The sequence below is a fragment of the Mixophyes fleayi genome, chromosome 1 (genome assembly GCF_038048845.1).
Source record: "Mixophyes fleayi isolate aMixFle1 chromosome 1, aMixFle1.hap1, whole genome shotgun sequence".
Taxonomy (NCBI): Eukaryota; Metazoa; Chordata; class Amphibia; order Anura; family Limnodynastidae; genus Mixophyes; species Mixophyes fleayi.
In genome coordinates this window covers 395,208,266-395,231,818 of record NC_134402.1, presented here as the reverse complement: position 1 = coordinate 395,231,818, position 23,553 = coordinate 395,208,266, and the positions used below count along the sequence as shown (strand labels likewise).

General features: G+C 40.1%; 1 protein-coding gene across 4 annotated transcripts in view; it reads left to right on the top strand.

Moving 5' to 3' along the window:
• Window positions 1-23,553, top strand: part of KIAA0825 (KIAA0825 ortholog) — a 374,240-nt gene that overhangs the window by 163,376 nt on the left and 187,311 nt on the right. For all 4 annotated transcript variants that reach the window (XR_012678323.1, XM_075181021.1, XM_075181001.1 and 1 more), the window contains 3 exons: window positions 5,367-5,558; window positions 10,844-11,071; window positions 17,080-17,488. Coding sequence is in view for 3 of the 4 variants with exons in the window: in XM_075181021.1 (XP_075037122.1) it covers window positions 5,367-5,558; window positions 10,844-11,071; window positions 17,080-17,488 (829 nt within the window). In the remaining variant the exon portion in view is untranslated. The remainder of the gene's footprint in view (window positions 1-5,366; window positions 5,559-10,843; window positions 11,072-17,079; window positions 17,489-23,553) is intronic.

Below are 23,553 nucleotides of genomic sequence, written 5' to 3'. Positions count from 1 at the left end.
TTCAAAAAACAGAAACAAACACCAATGTGTATAGTAACACTTAAAGCAATTTTTCAGTCATCCTAAAAACTTTATATTTTCAATCTGTTTAAGAATATAGGAAAACATTGATAACTTTCCAGACCTATAGTCATTATGACAGCTTCTCGGTATAGACTTAAGGGAATCTAAAGCAGTATGTTACAATGTGCACTACTAATTTAGGCAGCCAACTGGTCTTTATTCAAGCATGATACTAATAGAATAAGCATTGTGTAATGGTAATGTACTAACTATCATAGAAGAGAAGGCACTCAACCACATTTACAGCTTGGAATACAAAGTTATGTCATTTAATAATGCGCACTCGGAAAGTGCAAGGATAAATAGGTGATCACTTTTCTGATATAAAGATATATAAAACGGTAACCAAAGAACTCAACATAGTAAATTGAGTAAAACCATTTAAAAAAATCATTAAAAAAATGCTTAAAGCAGATGTCGCAAGAAGGCAGGTTTTTGCACTGCAATTATTTATGCAATGATATTACTCAAATTTTGACATTGCCTGATGTTTGGTATGACCCCACATTATTTATAACATCTGGTGTTTGTTATTATGCTAAAGAAACTGCTACTTTTCTAACAAATGTTGTGTTACACAAGAATGTGCATTGATAACAGGAGCGACCCAGCTCATTACACTTCTTCTTCAAACTCCTCCATCATTATATTCCTCTGCTCCAGGGACTGCTTCACACTTTTCAAACCCAAGAATAATGGTAACATTTAAACTGTTTGCATTAATCCACACTAAGGCAATATGATTTATGTTGGCATAGTTAGATGTGAAAATGCTGCCTGTCAATTTACTAGGAACCAGTACCTCACAAAGCAGTGCTACCCCACCCCTGCCAACCTACGCCGTTGATTGTGAGTGTGCCTCACCTCCATATAACCACGCTTATTTCAATCTCTGCTCTGTTCCAAGCATGGACAATATTTAATTGCACCACCGGACTTGCCCGGTAAGAGAGGTGCCGTCCTGCCGCGCTTACCGGGCTTGCTTGTTCCGCCGGCCCTGTCACAAAGTACAGTCATGATGTGTCTATTCTCACCTATTCTTGTGAATGGATAGACTGCTATCTCGTGAATGTTGGCTAACAGATTGTCTCCTTTCACTGTGTGTAGGTACAGTGCTCTTTAAAGCAGACCTTGTAAAAATGTAAACATGTGTGCATGTATTGATATCATACTTGTCAACCTTAGTAAGGCTAGGTACACACTATAGAATTTTCTGACCAATGTGTTATCTACAACGATTTTACCTACAACTGAAGTTCCAATCAGTCTGCCGATTCATGTGTACACACTATACACGATTTACCTTCTGATCTGTGCTCTTCATCTGGTCCAATAGCAGTGTAGTCGGCCATTCCTCTCACACTGCTTATAACACACAAAATGAACTTTTGAATTTCCACAATGTCATTATAAATTTTATTAGCTTCTGTGACTCTGATACGAAACGGACGTATTAATCCACCTACAGCACTCTCTACATTTAACAACATAGACACAGTGACAGGTTCCTACTCTCTCTGGGCAGATAGTCGTGTGAGTGCATACACACTGCAGGATGGAAAGGCGGTTGGAACGAGATTTTTAAACAGAACAAGCAATCAAATGAAACGACGATCGGTACTTTGAAACGACTGTAGTTGCTCGTGCAAGTTTACACACTAATGCAATATCGGGCCACACATGTTGTTTATCAATTGCTTGGCCCGATAATTGGCTGAAGAACCTAGAGTGTGTACCAAGTCTAAATGTCCAGTGTGGGGGAAGGGGTGTGGTGCAGCGAATAATGTTATTTTTGGCATGCCCCCTGCAGCACATTGAAGCGATTGAGTCATTCCCCCGAGGGGCCAAGATCATCATCATCAGCTATTAACATAGCTCCACTAATTCCGCAGCGATAATATGATTCGTAGCTAATTGTGTCATCAAGGCCTCTGTCCCTCACACTTCACTAGGAAATGAGCAGGATGCGGGAGGATGTCCTGCTCTTCTGTCAGTCCAGGGGCACTTCCAGAAATTTCGGAAGTCTGACAGATATTCCTGGAGAATAAAATGATTGAAAGTATGATTGATATCTAGCTAACATTTCTTAGAAATTGTTGTATTCATGTACTGGATTTATAACATTCTTTCATATGTGATTAAGCACAATGCAACAACTCAAAACCCTGTTATGTATAAAGTAATTTAGTTCTGTCATTGTAAAGTGGCCTAACATTTGTCAGAAGTACAGTATTGCTTCAAAATCTGTCTTACCTCATAGTCACAGCTGCTCTCCATTCACTTACCTATTCAAATACCTGTCATCTTCTACAAAGACTGACAAATGTTTGATCAAGATCACATTACTACCCTAGTGCTCTCTTGTATTGAATTATTCTGGCCGCTTTAATTATCACTCCAATAAAATGACAGAAAGCATAAATCTATTTACTAGCCAGGTCCTTCAGCCGAAGCAGAATATGTGCCTTCAAATGACATTGTGTACTTAAACTCTGAGAACAAAGTGCCCATAAGAAAATTGATCCACTTTTCCTGGATAACATTTCTGTTTTGTGCATATTAAACACTTTTCACATGAATTTCCATATGTGTGATTTTTTGTGGCACATGTATGTATGGTATTAAAAAATCATTTTTTAATGATTATAGTATTGTGAGTTGGCAATTCCTTTTATAATTTTTTTGCATGCATTCTGATGGGACGTATGGGATTATATTCTGCAGTCTGTTCTGTCTGTTAACATACAGCAAGTACTGTTTAGACAGAGCGTTCTTATATCCAGATTCAAATGGAAATGTGTCTTGAGATCCATTTGTATTTGAATATGTTCCAGTTCCGTGCTCGTTTAAAAAATGTAACTTGCGTGCAGGTTGCATTCAAATATGAAGAAGGCCCTTATTTTATAACTAGGGGGCATATTCAGTTCTGCACGTAGTGCCTTTGCGCCCATTCCAGAGGCACTCCGTATTACCGCAACATCGCTGATTTCGCTTCGCCCCCATAGGGCTGCAAAGGGAAAACCACAATGTTGCGGTACTATATTAACATAAAAAATGCGCAGCCCCGATTGTTCATCCGAACATCGCGGCTAATTGAATATGCCCTTAGAATTCCTAATGCACACTGATGTAATGACATCACTAAACACTAATTGTATGGGACAGGAGCATTTATTTAGATATTATTTACAGGGATTTTGTACATAGAAAGTGAAAAGTGTATTGTCTACAATATAGTAGGCTAAAAATTAACGTAACATGATTAAACCATTCAGTAATCCAAGCATAAATCAGGTTAGCTTGCTAATAAAAAAGTTGCAACAATCTTTTATTGTTTGCACTTTAAAGTTTTAATGAAAGGTATGCTATTTGTTATCCAGAAGGCTGAGAAGTAAATACACCTGCAATAACAACAATTATGAATGTTAATAAAAAGATCTATTCATTAGCAAACTTTCCATTGAAGGATTTGTATACACACAGCATGATCTAAATCTGATAAACTTAACCTAGTGAATATTTAACACATACATAGCAATGCAATTGTTTTTAAATACTGGGCGACCAGGAGGTTATTCTGGGTAATCACATACTTGCTTACTCTTCCTCTCTGGAAGATCGTGGAGGGGAGGTCAGATAGTGAGAGAGAGGGCATAGTAATTTCCTCCTCGTGGCCCCACCCCTTTATATGCATTACCGCTATTCACTGCATTGCACAGTAGGGGCAGTGCTTGATGACGTGGTTTACATCACTAAAGCCCCACCTCTGATGGGATCCAGGATAGTGCCTGCTAGCCCAGGAGGAACCCATAAAAGACAGTAGGCAAGTATGGATAATCATATGTGACCGTATTACCAACAAGCTCTGATTATTTACTTATTTCATTTTTTTTTGGCACCTCTTGAATAATGAGTTTCCAATGCCTGTATTTGTGGTTATTGTGATCATATTTATATTGTAATCCATAACCCATATCGTAACCCATTATCTGTGTGTTCTGGTAACAAAGATACAACAAAACAGTGATTACAACTGGCTCATTTTATAACAGCTTCCTGATCAGCAACCTATGTTGTGTGCAATGAATTGCAACTTGAGAGGGCATAGATAAACTACCTGTCAAATTGACTACAGTGCATATACTAATAACAAAATACAATTTCTCAAAAATGCCCCCTGCATTTTTCCTCTACAACATAAGATTTTCTCACTCATTTTTCGCATCTTGCATGAGTATCACACATTTTGCACAAAAAATGGTCAAAAGGCAGCTAACCAACAAGAATAGGTGCCACCCTTGCAATATTGGGCCTGAGTCATTAAGGCAAAAAAGGAGTAAATGTTCTCTGGGACAAACCATGTTTCAACGCAAGGGGTGCAAATTAGTTTATTATTTTGCAGATAAGTTAAATACTGGCTGTTTTTTCATCTAACACACAAATAGTTAATAACTTTATTATTACACTGAAATTTAATGTTAATCTAGGACATGCCCTACCCCAACTATAAATCTGTCCCCACATTTTAAATTTACCTCCCCCTCCAATGCAACATGGTTTTGCCCAGGTGCAAATGATACTCCTTTTTTATGCTTTGCTCTCCTTAATGACTCAGGCCCATTGTGTTCATCCACACCGTGTCCTGTCTCCCCATGCTCACTCCTCCGCCTTACACGATTGTCAGATCCTAAGGAAAATACACATGTTTGGTATCCCTATGCTTTGTGAACTGATAGAAATAATTATGGAGTAAATTGGTGGTGTTGCACAATTTGTGTGAAAGTAACTATATGGGAAGAATTGTGGTAAAGTGTACTCTTTCTATTTTTGTCAGCAATATTAAAAATATTCACTTTGCCAGACTAATGAAAAATTTGTCTCATAAAATGAGCAAAAACATTCTAGTGACAAAGGGTTAACTGTGACTTTGGTGCTACATTCAGGCCGTTTAACACCGATACAACTTTGCTCCTGTTTCTACTATATATTCCTGGATGAAAGGCATGCACCAAATGTTACACCGCTATTCATGCTGTTCACGAACATTCCGAGCATGGTAAAAGCACAAGTTAACTACTGTATTTGAAACACTTTTGCGTTTGATATATGCCGTTGAAACTTGTGTTATTCAACTGCCAACAGGTACCTGGCCTAAGGTCTACATATTTGACAACTAATTATACTATACTATACAAGCCCTTTATGGGTCTTCTGCAAACTTTATCCACTTTTATAAACTGATGTCCAGTATTTGATTTCTAGGTTTGTCGTATTATTAAAATTGTTTTTGTTCTTCCTTTTAGTAACGGAGGTTCTGGAAACTAGTGATTCTGAAATCTTAGTGATGGAAGCTAACAATATCAAAGACTTAAATTTAACAGAAATGATCCTTTCTGTGTTCTGCTGTTGTACTTTGTCACCTCAATTCTTTACTACTCTACTGGAAAAATATATGGATCAGGAACTACTGTGGGATTCCCTGTGCAATCAGACAGGTACAGCCATTGTTGATTTTACACTGTATTTTCCTTCACTTATATCTGCTACATCTATTAAATAGCTGGTCCAAAGATAGTGTTGCCACAGTGACTCTGCGACAGTTTTGTCTATTAAAGAGCCAGGAAAGTTATTATTATGGCATACATTTTGAAAGATTTTATATGTAAGAAAGGTGAATGCTGTTGTAAGTTGAAGTGCCACCACTAAGGATAATTGTTAATACAGATCTATACACCAATTCTGAATAGAGTCTTCACCCATCTACTTCAATCCATCTTAAGTTATGCTGTAAGACTGATATTTCGCTGTTGCTGTTCCATGTCTGTAACACTGACTCCCAATACCCTACAAAATCAAATTGTAAATCATCACCTTTACGTACACAATCCTCAAGAACATTAACTCTTCCTACATCTCAACCCTCATAGCATTGCTGACTCACAGTGCTGGGGTCATAAGTTTGCTTCCGACCAGGGACTATCTGTAAGGAGTTTTTTATCTCTCCAAGTGCGCGTGAGTTTAATCCGGGGGGGCTCTGGTTTCCTCCCACATTCCAAATACATGCTGGTAAGTTAACTGGCTTCTGACAAAATGAATTTAGATTGTGATCTCCAAAGAGGTAGTGACTGATGTGAATGACTACATATCCTCTATACAGCACTGCAAAATAGGATTAGCACTATATAAACAATTATAATAGCCCTTATTGCCAAATAGTTTCCCTCTTGCTCTTTCGGACCTGTCTTTGACCAACATCTCTTATCCTCTCATTATTACCTCTCTCTCTCCCATTTACAAGACATTTCCTGTGCCCACTACCTATGGAAATTCCTGCCATGCTCATCGGACTCTCCCCCAGCTTCAAATGGTCTTTGAAAACCCACCTCTCTACTATCCTGAACTCAAACCTGATTTACAATTGCTCCTCAACTGTACCCCCATCCACACTAAATTGTAAGCTCTTGGGGCAGAACCTTTTTCACATTTATTTCACATCTGCACTCATTGCTACACTGCAAGTCACTGTTTTTTATTTATGCTGTTCAACACTGACTATCACCAAAGCAATTGACAAATAAACAATTATCATCATCATCATCATCATCAACAACATTTGTTTATATAGCGCCAGCAAATTCCGTAGTGCTTTCCAATTGGGAACAAACATTAATAAAACAATACTGTGTAATACATACATACAGACAGAGAGGTAAGAGGGCCCCGCCCACAAATATACAATCTATTGTTATCAATTAGGATTTTTATTATAATTATCCTTTATAACAAAAAAACCCCAATATATTATGCAGTGCTCTACATTGATAGGGTAATGACATAAATAAATAACATAGAATGGCATGAAGCAGAAGAAAAACATGACCCAAAGACGCTTACAATATAAGGGGTGTGGGGAACAACTGATACATAAAGTGAATTGTAGCTGATAGTGGGGGGAAGTGTGTGTTCTAAACTTAAAAAAACTCTTGTGCACTCCTACTCTAAGGGTAGACAATAAAAAATATATACTCAAAAAAATCCCATGTCGCAACCACTCTAAGGAGTGCCAATCCTAAAACAAATACAAGAAATAAAAACAAAATGAATCCTATTTGTTTTAGAATTCTATTGTTGTTATTTGTTTTTATATCTGTAATAATTGTATGGTTTTATCATACGAATTTCGCTATATATGTGACAAATATTTACTCTTATTGGCGTCAGTCCCCAGGTGCTCCCTGCTTGTTTTTATTTCTTGGGGAAGTGTGTGTGGCTACTGTAAGAAGCCTTGTCAGCCACCAAAATAAAAACAACGATTAGCAACATTAATTTCTGTGCAGCTGCTGATGGTTTAGTACAGTTGGAATGAGTAGAGGCAGTGAAAGGTGGAGACATGAAAGATGAACTAGTCATTGTAGAAATCTTAAGAAAGTCAGCTGTGGGCAACCATGACAGTACTTATCCAATTGCATTCATCATCATCAACATTTATTTATATAGCGCCAGCAAATTCCGTAGCACTTTACAATTGGGAACAAACATTAATAAGACAATACTGGGCAATACATACAGATAGAGAGGTAAGAGAACCCTGCTCGCAAGCTTACAATCTTAACTAAACCTCCTTGAACCATCCGCATGCCAATTAATACTTTGAATAATTGTTACCAGCACTCTATCCACTTTACTTTTTAAAGAAAGCAGTCATAAAAACTCAAATACAAGGTGAATAAAACTCATATGCTTTCCCTAGATCCAGAAGAGTGGTCGGACATTTATGAATGGACAGCACGTTGTTCCATAAATGTCCGTATCAAAGAAAATGCCCATAAACTGCTCCATAGATGGTACTATGTACCTGCTAGGCTCCATGTTATATATCCACAAACGAACCCCACATGTTGGAGAAATTGTGGCCATGTTGGCACCTTTATGCATATTTGGTGGGACTGTCCCAGAATACGCTCGTACTGGACAGCGGTTCTTACACTAGCTACAGCGGTCCTCGACACTCCCATACCCTCCGACCCTAAGCATGTACTATTACCCTTGCCTCTCCCGGACATCCCTACACATGCACATAAGCTCCTCCGGCACATAATCAGCGCGGCTACTTGCCAGATAGCTGCTTCTTGGAGAAGTCCCACACCCCCTACTCTCCAAATGGTCTGTGGTCGGGTTTGGCATATTTACCAAATGGAGCACATCACTAGTGTGCTGAGGGGCTCCTCCGTGTCTTTCCATAAAGTCTGGTCTCCATGGGCCTCACACCATAATCAACCTCTGCTTCAATTCTAGTAAGACCAATCCCTTATTGAAATTAATGGATCTGACTTCTTCTTGTTAAAGGCGTGAATTCCTTACCCCTAACCCCTCTAATTCTTCCCCCCCCCCTTTCTTGCCCATCATTCTTACTCACCCCCCTTCTCTTCTTTTTATTATTTTTTTTCTTTCTGTTTTGCTTTAAAAAAAATAAAAAAATAAATAACATCTTCACGGTACAAGATCAACACGCAGTCAAATCTACACTGTAAAAGCATGATGAGAAAAAAACTGTACATTGTGTCTATCTATATATGTACAAGTACTTGTTAATGTACCTTTTGAGAATTTTGTAATTATGTTAAAGATACGATGTTACTTAATAAAACGTACTTAAAAAAAAAAAAAAAAAAAAACTCATATGCTTTTCTATCTTGTTATTCTGAGACTGTGGGGAAGCCAGCCAGGGCTTGTGTGATTTGCTCACAGCTCTCCAAGGTAACAGAATTCACCTACTGTATGTGTACATAATGTAAGAGGATGAAATGACTAAATAAACTTTACTTTTTAGCACAGCAGAAGTGGGAAGTCATGGTAAGATGAACAAGGTAGCTTTCTGTAGAATCTCCTTATAAAATACAGAACATTTATTACAAAGGCAACTTTCAATGTACAGTATACATTTAGCTTGGTGGTCATATTTATTTAGGCAGTGCTAATACACCTCTTGAAATCCTGTCAAGTGGCACAACTTTTTAATTCTCTAACGACACATGAGTCATACTATGAGCGAGAGTATCTGTTAAAATGACCAGCATTTCCATCTGCATGCATTACACTTGCCAGAAACAAGTCCGTCAGAGATGTAGAGTTGAGATGCAGCAGCTGTCACAGAACTAGAAAATGCAAAACGGCACAACTCCAGTTTACTGTGAGTCAAACTCCGTACTTGATGAGATGGAAGAGCATAAAACACAGTCTAATTTACAAGAGATGCAAACCCAGATGGCATGCAGTGTGTTAGCTTTAGCAGGATGCATGCTGTTATATGTCAATCCTTATACAGCATTGAAGTAAATTTCCCCCCTTTTAACTGGCATTTATACTGTCTGTATTACCAGTTGTGCCACTTATATAATGACTAAGATATAGGTAAATTAGTAAATTGAGAAATATCTAAACATAGCAATTATGATGTATTTTACCGAGTTGGAAGTGTCTGCTTATCTGTGTGAAAATATACAGATGGATATGTTACATTAACAGTTCTCAATGTGGCAACTTTACAGTCATTTTAAGAAAAAAAGTTTAAAACTTACAGACTGCTACTTACTGATTATTCTGATTATACAAAAGAAAAGTAATACCAGCTCCAATGCAATATATAGTAAAGTTTGCAGATATAAATGTCAGTGCTGTGTCAAAAGTAAAACAAAACTGGTTACTGCCAGGATGGGGAGGGAGCAGGAGGAGATAACCTACTATATAATGAGGGGATACAATGTAGTGGCTCCAGTGAAAGTACTGTGATTCCATGAAGGCTCATTACACAGAGATCAATTAGCCACAACGTGAAGAATGGACAGGGTCTGGGAGGGAGGGAGTTGGAGTGTGGGCTAAAGCTTGTTAAGGTCTAGACACACCCCACAGTAGGTTGTCACTTCGGCAGCACCAACCAGTGCTCCCACCAGGATGGGTCCTCCCGTGTTCTCTTGTTAAGGTCTAGACACACCCCACAGTAGGTTGTCCCTCCAGCAGCACCAACCAGTGCACCCACCAGGATGGGTCCTCCCGTGTTCTCTTGTTAAGGTCTAGACACACCCCACAGTAGGTTGTCCCTCCGGCAGCACCAACCAGTGCACCCACCAGGATGGGTCCTCCAGTGTTCTCTCTCACTGAGGGCACTAAATTGTCTAGTCATGACTCAGTCAATGAATAATTTTAAACATTATTTGTAATTAGTAGGACTACCAAATGAACCTAGAACACCAGAGTCCATACATATGTGGCCTAATTAGCCAAATTAACATTTTACCTATGTAGAATACCTAGGTAAGGAAGCTCACAGCTCTTTTACTATAATAAGCGTCTATTGCTTCTATATAGCGCCACCATACAGAGTGATGTACAGAGAATGTTTACTCATTCACATATGTCCCAGTGGCACATACAATCTTATTTTCCTACCACAGACAAGGAAATGCACACATACAATCTAGGGCCAATTTTAGCTACAGACAAGTTAATGTAGCGTTATGTTATTGGACCTTGCGAGAACAGCAGAGCATCAGGAGGAAACCCACTCAAATATGGGGAGCACATGCAAACTCCTCACAGATTACACCCTTATTGGATTCAAACCCAAGGCTCCTGTCCTTCAAAGCTGCAGTGCTCACTACTGTGACGCTGGCCATCATGCTCAAGTGTCATATAGTTTTTTCTGGCTGCTTACGTCTAGTTTTTAAACAGTTATGACTTCTATCTATAAGCATAATATCCATTTTTATTTTATTTTTGGCAGCATATACTAGCAGAAATGTAGTGCTCCGATATTTAAGAAGAACACTGGTAAGATCGGTGCAAGGCATGGTGAATCAGATTACATCATTCATCAGCTCCATTGAGCCCACCGATGATTGTCTTTCCTTTTCACACCATCACAACACTCCAGATGTTTTGCTGAAGTCCCTACCAGAGAAATGGAACTTCACCACCTCAGGGGGGAAAGAGTCAAAGAAACATCTGAAAAGTAAGTGCTTGCTTAATTTGGCAGCTAATGTATTGTTTGGTTAAAAAAAAAGTAACATTGTTGACTTGTTTACTTAGAGACAGACATGCTTATGAGCAGGAGTCCTAAATATGTAAGCCATAGATATTTACTCGCAAGTCATCGTGTTTACACAGAATGTTCAGCCAATCTGGTTCCTGTCTACTAGCATATCTTGAAATTACTGGCCCACCATACATTTTGAAGGCACCTGCTGCCCATGCACAATTGCAGCTTTAACTATGTGGTAAGGATGACTGAGCCAGGGGCGCACGCAGGGGGAATTTCTGGTTCTACAGAAACCCCTCCCCTCCTGCGAAGAACGGGGGCTAAACAGTGCCCCTACAATGCCGCACTGTACTGTACAGCAGCCGCGGCGCTGTCAAAGAAGCGTCCGCGGCGGTACAATACAGCACCGCCGCGGACGCTTCTTTGACAGCGCCGCGGCTGCTGTACAATACAGTGCCGCGGAAATGAAGCATGCGCAGCAGCTCTCTTTCTCTATTTTTTTCGGGGGCGGAAACCCCCCTTAAAAATCCAGCGTGCGCTCATGTGAGCTATATATACATGAGCTATATATACATTCTCTTTACCTTCAGTATCCCTACTGAATCCTATTGCTGCCTTTTTTTTAACCTGAGTCACAATGTGGGGTTAATCTTGTGCAGACTGTCCCTAACACATGGCTTGTTTCTGCTATAGTTACTCTTGTTCTGGTTTTTTTTTCGTTCCCTTTTTTTCTTTTTTCTTTTTTAAATGTTTTTCTTTACCTATCTCCTTTTATTTAGAAGAATAATAATCCACAATGTTTGATAGTTTTCAGCCTATCCTTTAGACTGGCACCTAAGTGTCGGTGTAGATGTAAATCAGATTTTTCTACAATTAAGTGCAACTATTTATCTTTTTTAATGTATTTGGTACATTAACAGATTTGCTGCTTTTATAAAAGCTATTTTTAAATTGGAATATTTCCTTATCAGCAGGGCCGCCATCAGGGGGGTATGGAGGGTACTGTTGTACCGGGCCCAGGCTCACCAGGGGGCCCGGTACAACAGCGCAGCACATACTTACCTGGGGGCCCGCTGTCTTGCAGTCCGCTGGTCTCTGACTTCAGCCTGGCTGTCACCGTGACATCCTGCGATCATGTGATCTGCCTGTGACAGATCACATGATCGCAGGAGGAATGATTCCTCCACCCCTGCGATCGCATTCTGGTGCCTGGCTATCACGGTGACAGCCAGGCTGAAGACAGTGTAGCGGAGACCAGCGGACTGCAAGACAGCGGGCCCCCAGGTAAGTATGTGTTGTGCTGTTGCTCATGGGGGGACGACGCTCATGGGGGGAGGGGGGGCCATGATTTCTGAAGGCGGCCCTGCTTATCAGACTTAGGGTCTGTTTACACGTGTGTACTGTATCTGACCTATTTGTGTGTTTAATTTTCCTATTAATTTTGCTTTTGAGTCTTGTGATGAAGGGCTTTCCTTTACCATATGGGTATAAGTTATCCCTTTTGTGTATGTGACCAAGCTCTCTGTCTACTGCTAACATGAGAAAACTGTTTGTATACAGATTCACAGAGAAGTACATCACATTTAGTTGGGAGATTGTGTTTTTGACAATGCTGTAAACACTTATGTCTTTAATTATGTAGTTTAATGGATATATATCTGCAGTATTGTGCTAGTTTCTATTGTATCATTCTGTCCATTTAAATTCAAATAGAAAAACATATTTATTCTGGGAATGTGCAGTATATATATTAATAATATTGCCAATAATGTCTTTCTTTATGTTCTTATATTCTTCACTGCCTTCACTTAGGGGAAATTTCTATTGTGTCGCTCAGCATTGTCAACTTTTCTGTGAGGAATGTGCTTAATATTCCACACTGTGATGTATGGTGATTATATAATGTTTGAGAAACATTATTCTATTACAAGCCACATAATAAAGGGCCTGTATCATTTTTTTAGGAACTTTGCTGCAGTAATTCTGTACAAGTGTTTTATTGTGATGCACTGAAGATATGGTTCTCATTTTCCATATTGTGCAGAAGCCATGGGTTGGTTTTTAACTAATCTAATCAACTGTCTCAATGGATATATTAAGTTGTGTAAAGAAACATACAAATTAAATTGTTTTATATAAATATTTTTGTAGTTAGAACTTGTCACATTATTTTGAATCGTTGATTTTTGAAAGTGATAGTATTATTTTAATGTATGGACAGCCTCTGAGATGGAAAAACCAAAGAACCCAGTAGATAAACTCATCAGCTTTTCCCCCATAATTTCTCACAGTACTGTATATATCATTAACATAAAAACTAGGGCAATCTATCTGTCATTTTTTACATGTAATGTGTGGCACATGTAGTGTGGCACAAACATTTATAATACAATACTGGGTAATACATACAGACAGAAAGATAAGAGGGCCCTGCTTGCAAGCTTACAATCTATGGGACAATGGGAGTTTGAAACACTGGGGCATGTGCTACATCATATTGCACATTAGACCTGCTAGAATGCAAAGGTAAAAAGTATTGAGAGGGCTGTGTGATCAGTCACACAGCAATGTTGGTCAGAGGGTTGTTGTCTTGTGTTAGCTGTGTAGAGGGTGGTTATAGGGTATCCTAAGGAGATTAAGATGCTGGTTGAGGAATATTATAAGCTTGTCTGAAAGGTGGGTTTTCAGAGAAGGTTTGAAGACACAAGGAAAGTCTTACTGTGCGAGGGGGGGATTCTACAAAGTGGGTGCAGCCCGAAAAAAGTCCTGTAACCGGGAATGAGAGGATGTGATGAGAGTGGAAGAGTGACGCAGATCTTGTGCAGAACGGAGGTGTCGAATCGGGAGATATTTTGAGACAAGTGAGGAGATGTATGTCGGTGCAGTTTTGTTGACGGCCTTGTATGTTAGTGGAAGAATTTTATATTGGATTCATTGAAATACAGGCAACCACTGTAGAGAGTGACAGAGTGGCTCAACAGAGGGAGAACGGTTTGCAAGGAAAATCAATCTAGCCACTGCCTGCAAAATAGATTGTAGGGGTTCAAGTCTGATTTTGGGAAGACCAGTAAGGAGGGAATTGCAATAGTTGATGCGGGAGATGATGAGTGCATGAATTAAGGTTTTTGCAGTGTCTTGTGTGAGATATGTGCGTAGTCTGGAAATGTTATTTAGATGTATGTAACATGATTTAGATATAGAGTTGATGTGGGGAATAAATGATAGGTGTGAGTCAAGGATTAAAGCTTGTGGGGTGGGATTTATGGTCATGTTCAACAGATTTAGAAATGTCAGGCAGGAATTTTCTGTTTTTGGGTTGGGTATATTATTAATTATTAATTCAGTTTTTGAAAGATTGAGTTTGAGTTGGCGAGAAGACATCCAAGATGAAATGGCAGAAAGACAGTCAGTAACGCGAGACAACACATATGGTGAAAGATGAGGAGAGGATAGATAGATTTGTATATCATCCGCATAGAGGTGATGCTGAAATCCAAAGGAGCTTATTAGTTTTCCAAGAGAAGTGGTGTAGATAGAGAACAGCAGAGGACCTAGGACTGAGCCTTGTGGTACTCCAACTGATAAAGGAAGCGGAGCAGAGGTGGATCCAGATAAATTAACACTGAAAGAGCGATTAGATAGGTAGGATGAGAACCAGGATAGGACAGTGCCTTCAAGTCCTAGGGAATGTAGTGTTTGTATGAGGAGAGAGTGGTCAACAGTGTCAAATTTATCTGTGACAAGATGGACCGCCTATGCCACCCTGTCTGTTGTTGCTGGGAACCGGCTGGGCTTACTTGGCCACCGTCCCCTTTCGTTATTCTGAATATGCCCCTCCTGCTGCAGTAGCAGGAGCTTGCTGCCACCACTGGACTCCTTTATGGCGCCCAGAACCATGTTCCTTCTCGGTAACTGTCAATGCTAGTGTACTCCCGTGCTGGTACACTTGGGCTGGTACCCCTGACCACTTACTATGGATCATGGTGCTGTGGATGGATCCCCCCTGGCCTATCACACTGGCCAGAGCTGCTGGGTAGCGACAGAGTGGTGGAACTGGAGCGCTGGGTCCAAACCTCAGAAACAGTCGGAGAACAGATTAGATTTAGGGTCTGCAGGTCACAGGATTACAGCAATATTGAAGAAGTTGTCAAGCAGGGTCTTGAAGCAAAGAGTGAGGTTTATTTCACTCAGATGCCCCGACAAGGACAATTCAACTGATTAAAGGTATCAGTGGTCAAGTCAGGTCAGATGGAACATCAGAATGATGCATTTCAGTTTACAAGGGCTCCATTTTTATACTATTTTAGACATAGCCTTACAGGCTATTTTTAGAATCAGGATGTACCGTATTTCCCCATGTATAAGACGCACCTTAATTTTGGTGCCCAAAATGTCATCAACACTGTGCAGCTTACTGTCAGACAAACACGCTGGAATCGGCAGTCATCGGAACTGTGCAGGGAGAAGTGACTGACAGCTCAGAGACTGTGGGAGGCGCCTGAAGGACCTGAAGGTCCTTTTGCCAAGTAGCGGGGACACGCTGTAGCTGATTAGCGGGGACACACTGGAGCTGATTAGCGGGGACACACTGGAGCTGACTGGAGCTGATTAGCGGGGACACGCTGGAGCTGACTGGAGCTGATTAGCGGGGACACTCTGGAGCTGATTAGTGGGGACACGCTGGAGCTGACTGGAGCTGATTAGCGGGGACACGCTGGAGCTGATTAGCCGGGGACATGCTGGAGCTGACTGGAGCTGATTAGCGGGGACACGCTGGAGCTAACTGGAGCTGATTAGCGGGGCATGTTCTTACACCAAGATATACAAAAGGCTTTCTAAATAAAGGCCTATTGTATCAGATAAATACATCAGAATTTTCTCACTGATCTCAGAAATAAAGATTTCCTATATCAAAATATAGACAATATCAAAATAAGTGCATTGGCAATTATATAAATAAGCGTCCTGCGCTATTTCCTTTAAATAAATTTATACCATAAGTTATTCATAAGTGATCCAGTCACACTCCCTGCCCCCTTCCTCTCCCTTGTCCATGTGGCCAACCAACGTGCCATGTCACAACAATTTGGCTCTTTGTTTGCAGTCTCCTAGGGTAATGGAGGCGACCCGGAGGATCCAGCTCTTTATGCTGAGACATTCCATCCGCATTGCTGTGAGTCTTTCCTTGCTTGTGAATTATATCAAAGTCATAAATTTGAAGTGCAAGGCTCCAGCGCAACAAACGGCTACTTTCCCCTGAGGTGTGTTGTAGCAACTTTAAAGGATTATGATCAGTCACCACAGTAAAATGTCATCCATACGAATTAGGTTGAAGTTTTTTCACTGCTCACACGATGGCCAAACATTCCTTCTCAATTGTGGCATACCCCACCTCTCGGTTTAGCAGTTTTCTGCTCAAATAGGCCACAGGGTGCTACTGCCCATCTGGCCCCACCTGGCTAAGTACTGATCCCAGTCCATACTGTGACGTGTCATTTTGCACAATATAGTTCTTGTCATAATCGGGCACCAACAGTACTGGAGCATGAATTATGGCTTAACGACTGAAATGCCAGCTCACAAGCGGGTGTCCAGTCAACTACTTTGGGGAGTTTCTTCTTAGTGAGATCTGTCAGGGGCTTCGCTACCAGTATGAAATAGATAAGCACTTTATATTCAATGCATGGCACATTTAATATTCAAGCTCACCCAGCAAACTGTCAGAGATGCAGTGAATCATATTCTAAGTTTTCTAATGTACTTTAGAAACTGAAAGCAAACCTATGATTTGTCATCACGGGTTGCACCACATAACACTGTATTATTTAGCAAGCCCATTTATGTTGCGTTGAATATAGTTGATCAGTAGACTGTGTCAGTGAGTATATTGTTTTCCTTCATTTCACAAACTAAGTGATTCTTGTGTAGCCTGAAGATGGCAGAAAAATATTAATTATTTCTTTTTCCTTTTCATGTTGAAGACATTACAAGATTGACAGCTGAAGCCGTCTCCATTGTGATCAGCAAGATACCTTCAATAATTGCATGCCTGCCTCCCCCAATAAAGTATTTTTACTTATTCTCAGAGAAAAAAATATCAGAACAGTACTCTGTATGTAAGGATACAGGAATACTTGTATGGAACTTAATTGGTATTATTTGTCATATACTAGAAGATGGAAAAGCCATAGAACAAATGATAGGTACCACACTGTCTCCGTGGAGTAAAGAGAAGCTCGCTGTAGTGTGTCGGTGTTTGGAAAAGTCCATTGGAATAAAAAGTAGTAACCCCAAAGAGGAGACACAAAGAGTATTTGAAGACATTGAGAAACATCAGCCAAAATGGATTGAGAAGCAGGTGCTGAAAGCCAAAGTTCTGAGCTCAGAGGGGTAAGATTAATTTAATGTTCCCTAGAATGATGAACTGACTTTGTCCATTGTAATAAATGAAGATGTTTTAAAAGGAGTACATTAATGATTTATTGAAATGATTTTATTTCGGATACAATGATTTGCTTGTTATGAGTATTGCATGTTACATTTGCTAACCCCCATTGTGGTGACAACTGAAAGATTGTAGATACTTTCTGGAAGAAATTGGGATGTCTGCCACCCTTCATTTCAAACAATGAAACAATTTACTGGGTAAAGAATTGCTTTCTTGAAATGGTGAAAAGCAGGCAAAGATTATTCAGTATACAGTTCGTTCAAAAATATAAATGAAAAGTTTTAGCTGCCAATCAGTAAGTGTGCAGAAGACTTGCAGACTTTTAGCAATTATTTGATAATATTCTCTATCTATTGAATTTCATACCTGTAAGGAACAAATGACTAGTATATGGGATTAATTTATAATAACTTGTTTAAAGTATGTGGTTATTGCTTAGTTTTCTAAACATTTATCAGTACATCTGTCTTTCTAAAGACAGCATATTTATTAAAGTGTCTTAATATCGGATCAGAATGTTGCCATATTTACAGTATTTTAAATGTTTTTTAAAGAGTTTGTTTTTCTTTTTGCTATTATGATAGGTTTTTAGAATTAGCTCTCTGTACAATTTACTCTCTTATGCACTAGAACACTTTATTACAAATACTTTGTGTATAGTTCTTTGTAGAAAATGATAACGAATGTATATACAGGCACATTAAATGGACAATAGGACAGATCTCCCAGCAGCTACACATGGTATAAGAAAATCTTCCATAAAGGTGCTGAGTGTGTAACAAGAACAAATCACTCACTACCTTTAAGTATATTAATGTAAGGAACATACAAATTCACCTTTTGTCTAATCCTAGCTAAACAATACACAAATATTCTTGGATCCCAATTTAAATTATGATATTCTCAAAGAGACCATGACCACTCATTTATTAGACTTAAGGAGTGTCACACACAGGGTAAGGCTGGGCTGGGGGGCAGGGGGGCATCTGCCCCCCTGTGCCGGGTCCCATCGTGGACTTCCTTGGTCTGGGTCACTGGGCCACCTGCATTTTTTCCTTTAAAATAGACTAATAGACTGCTGAGTCGAATCTTGTACCCCGGGCTAAAATGTGCCAGCTCTCCCCTGGTCACACAGCATCTTAAGGTCTGACATATATTTACATCAGTGTTTTGGTACTAGAGATCCTTTTATCAGGAAGGTTACACAAAATAGAATGCTAGTCATAATTAACAAAACAACAACTTGGTCATGCTCTGAGTTCTCCTATGCAGTAGTCCAGTGATCCACAATCTACAGTCATACTTTACCTTTAAAATGGACCATTCAGTCCCACAGAAAATTACATTTATGTCTTTAAAAAGAGTTCTCCACCTTAAATTTAGTCTTCAGTGTAGTGATCATGTGTAGTGTAGTGATCATGTGATTCAGTAGGTTCCTCCAAAATGATCCAATGATCCATTGCAGAAGGCGTCCTTTTCTTATCCAACAAGTTATCAAAACTTTTATCCATTCTCTCATTATCTGGCATACTCCTCACCCATGTATCCCCACTTGAATCCATCCTAAATGCTGCTGCAAAACTGATCTTCCTCTCTCACTGCTCCACATCTGCTACACCCATTTGCAAATCCCTAATCTGGCTTCCTGTGTTCTCCAGAATCCAATTCATGTTACTCAACCTTACCTACACCACCCCTTCATACATCTCAAATCTCATCTCAAAATACTCCCCCTCTCACCCTCTTAGATCTTCCTCTGACCTGTGCTTGTCTTGTCTCTGGTAATAGGAATAGGAGTGAGATTTCTTCCAGTGGCGCTCTGCAGTGTGAGTCTATATGGTGTGTTATGGTGGGTTTGGATCATTGGAGACTGTATGTGCTAGCTGGAGCTGCATTGTCTAGGGCTGAAGTGAGTGTCTTGTTGTAGAAATTAACAGCCTGATTAGGGCAGGACAATACAGTCATATGATAAAGTAGTTGTTTAGTAAAAATGATGAGAAGGCGAAGCTGGAGTAACTAATTTTGGAGCAGTAGCAGGGGAAGACAAAGTCAAGGAGTTGTCCATCACAGTTGGTGAAAAATGAGGTTCATTTTGAGAGACAAAAGAAGGAAGTATGGGAAAAAAGTTTAGTGGCAGAAGAGATAGCGGGATTATCAATTGGAATGTTGAAGTCAAGGGATTTAGTAATGAATGGTTGTCAATTTGTTACAAGCAGATCTAGTGTTCCATAGTGCACAGAAAAAAGGAAAATATTTTAGTTGAGATATGTGGATAAGGTTGGTGGGATTGGAAGTACAGGGTGGATATAAAGTTTTCGGGTGGAGCGAGGAGCGTGAGCATATAGTGGAAACTGTACTGGGCCCATGGTCAGGTCAGATGTTTCTGGCAGCCATGTGAAGGTGCAGGGTGAGAGAGGATAGGTGAGGATGATTTGTGGGTGTGAGGTTTATTTCTGTTTATGTAGGCTGTTGAGTGTGGTGGGTACAGGAAGCAAAATAGTTCATGTGTGCAGACTAGCGAGGAGGGAAGTAGTAATGGGGAAATAATAATATGGGAGGGAGAAATAAGGTAATGGAGAGAGAAGAGGAGTTTGGAGAGTTGTTTGTTAAAGTGAATGCGAGAAAGAGAGAGTGTAAATTGAGTAGGTGCATGATGGAGAGATGTGGATGAATGTTTATTAGCTACGGTAGGTAATGAGATCGTGGGAAGAAACAAATGATCCAAATTGTGCAGGGCAGTGGATAAGGTGATGGATACTACACCAACGCTGGCTCAGGTTAATAGAGTAGGCAGTTTCTGCAGCTTTTACACAACAAGTCCAGGATGCTGACAGGTGGGTGCAGAGGGTCCAGCAGCCACACAGAAATGGCAATAGCAATCCTAACAATTGAGCTCAGTGGGCAGCTGAACAGATGTTGAAATCGCAATGCCAGTTGAGATCAGAGGCTCCAGCAGGTGAACAGAGATGGTAGTTTAGTAGTGCCTGGTTTTTGGTGTGAAGGTGTTCCCTAGTGATACTGTGACTTTTGCCAACACTATTCAGAAATATCCAATGCTTTATATTTGAAGGATAAGTAAAAGTGGGAGCTTGAGCAAAGAACGGAATGTATTATGGTCCGGAAATCGGCGACTTTGCAGCTAAAATGGCTTGTAACTTGAAACATGCCTTTACAAGCCATCGCCGCTTTAAATTTTAGCTGCAAAGTCGCCGATTTTCGGCGAGTTGAAAAAATCTGGCCATAATACATTTACCCCATGGTCTGTGACTCTATAACAAAGCTTACAACACAGCTTATTGTAGCTCCTATAGTCTATAGCTTAACCATTTAAAGCAATAATAATACACAGTGTTTATTTTACTCATATTTAAGTCTATTTCCTCATGTTCAAAACAATACTGGCACCCCGAAGGGCACATGTAGCATAATCCTTGTGTCTGTCTGTTTCCAAGTTGGGAGAGGAGACCTGTATGTCCGTCTATTTCCAAGTCCAGCTTTCAAGAGACTTTAGTCTTCACAAACGTTAATTACAAAACTTCTGTGGGATGGGCTGATGTACTTAATTGGAGGCCAATTGTTTTGCTATGTAAATGTACCTAGCCTCACAGTTCTCTTCAGACAAAAGCTATGTACCTTGGCATACTGCTTGTAAATGAGAACAAGGAGAATTTCTCCTAGTCTGTAGGATCTAATGTAAGTTTTTTGAAATAGTAACTGACTTAAGCTATATATTTCCAGAAAAAAAGAATAAAGACTCAAACCATAACATCAAACAGCTATTCTCATTTACCATTGGGAATGGACCCAAATTCATGATCAATATACCGTTACAAGAAATAATCATTCATATACCATTATTTTTATTGGCTGCATATAGGTTTTGGTTTAAAATTCTGTCAGATCCTAGGGGATTTTAGTATAATTTGTTTTTGGATAAATCTATGGATCTGACCCACTAAATCCTGATGTCCCTACAGTTTTAGTGCCTAACACACGGAGTTACAACTTTCAGGAGGTAAAATTACAAATATATTTTTTTTAAATTTGGGTCTCCTCTTGCTTCGTTTGACTAAATACATTAGAATTTGAATTCAGTTTGGTCATTAACAGAAGCATCCATTATACTGAATACTTGGGACGTAGGGTTTTGTGGTTAAGATGCATTTAGGGGGTGCTCACTATTCTGACTCTGAGAAGCCTGACAAGGAGGATATAGACAAAAAAATTGTGATTACAATAACATGCTTTAAAAGTAGACTTACAATAGCATACACAGAGGACTTTAACAACGAGACAGTAATGCAGACTTCTATCAATTGCGAAGAGACTAAAAGCCTGCACTTAACTATGATGACACTAAAGAGAGCGACATTAAAATTTTGGAAATTAAAGCGGCAATGGCAGGACCCGGCACCTAACCCTATTCCTAACCCTTAGATTAAATTGTCCAGTTGCTGGAACAGAGGAGCAGAGGTTGATTATGAATAGAAGCCCAAGGGGACCAAATTTTGTAGAAAGACACAGAGGAGCCCCTCAAGATGCTGGTAATATGCTCCACCAGGTAGGTGTGCCAAAACCGACAATCATTAGATTATTATGTACACACAGTAAATAAATGCCAGGCAGGTTTACCACATCATCTGTCCCTTACCCCACTAGCTTAAGGAGCTACAGTCACCTGGATGTTCTGACTTAAAGACCCATGGAGTTCTTCTCTTAGTTCTCTTAGCTAGCCCATTGCTAGAGAACGAAAACTCAAAACCAGCTACACTGCACCTTCCATGAAACAAATCTCAGAATGAATATTTCCTCCTCCCCCCCCTTCCCCCGGAGTGGCTCCTTATATCTAGGGTATGATTTCCACAGTGTTTTCCACTTCCTGGGCAAATCCCTGGGTCTATCATTCTTAACCATTGGTAGGTGCTGTATCAGGGGTTGGAGGGGGAGTTGAGACGACCTGTACTTCCACAGAAGGTCCCCTGCTTGGCTCTAGACAAATGTCTGATCTAGTCATGTTGAGAACAATGGATACTAATTGGCCTTCCCCCTCACCTATATCCTGCAATCTGATCCTTATCAAAAACCCACCTGGCTTCACTTTAAGGACAATGATTAACAGCTTCAATGCAATATGAACAAGATACAATATACATATTTACAATGATCTACAATGTTCCTTTACCTACATGTAAATAGACACTGCAGTGGTATTCTGTTGAGCTGGAGAACAAAGGTAAGGACTATTAAAAGTACATGCTATAATCCACATTTTGTGAGATAAGAGGGACAGGCTTGTTGGGGTGATTTTAATACCTCAATTCACCACAGCAGGGTTTGACCAGATGGGTATCTGGATTGATGGGGCGGGAGAGAGACAGAGGCCATTCGATTACATCGCGACCAGATAGGGGAGAGGGCCACCACCGGGTGAATTCGAGCAGTTGCTGAGCGCTGTGCTGTAGGGAGCAAAGGTATGGAACAGATCGGTGACCCCTCTAGAAGGTCTAATTCTATGTCAACCCAGACCCTTTTTCTAGGTGGAGGGTGCCACTGCACACATTGGGATAAACGGGCCACATAGTAGTAATTGCGGAGGTTCGGGATGCCAAGGTCACATGCCATGGGGGACTGATGAAGGATGTGGGTGGGTATCCTGGTCCATTTATTTGACCAGATGAAGCCCATTAAATCGGCCTGCAACATTTTGAGGATTGAAGGGGGAACCCTAATAGGGAGAGTGTGAAAAAGTTATAGCAATCTCGGAAGTAAAATCAATCTTCACTGAGGTGATTCGGCCCACCCAAGATATCATAAGTTTGTCCCATGAAGTCTTTTTTAATGCAAGTTATGAGAGGGGGATAGTTGGCCTTGTTGAGGTGTTCCACCTTTCTAATGAGTGCTATACCCAGATATCTAATGTGCTTGGAATTCCAGTGAAAGGAAAATTCAGTTCCAATAGCTGTTTCAGTTTGGGAGGGATGTGGAAATCTAGGATTTTAGTTTTGGA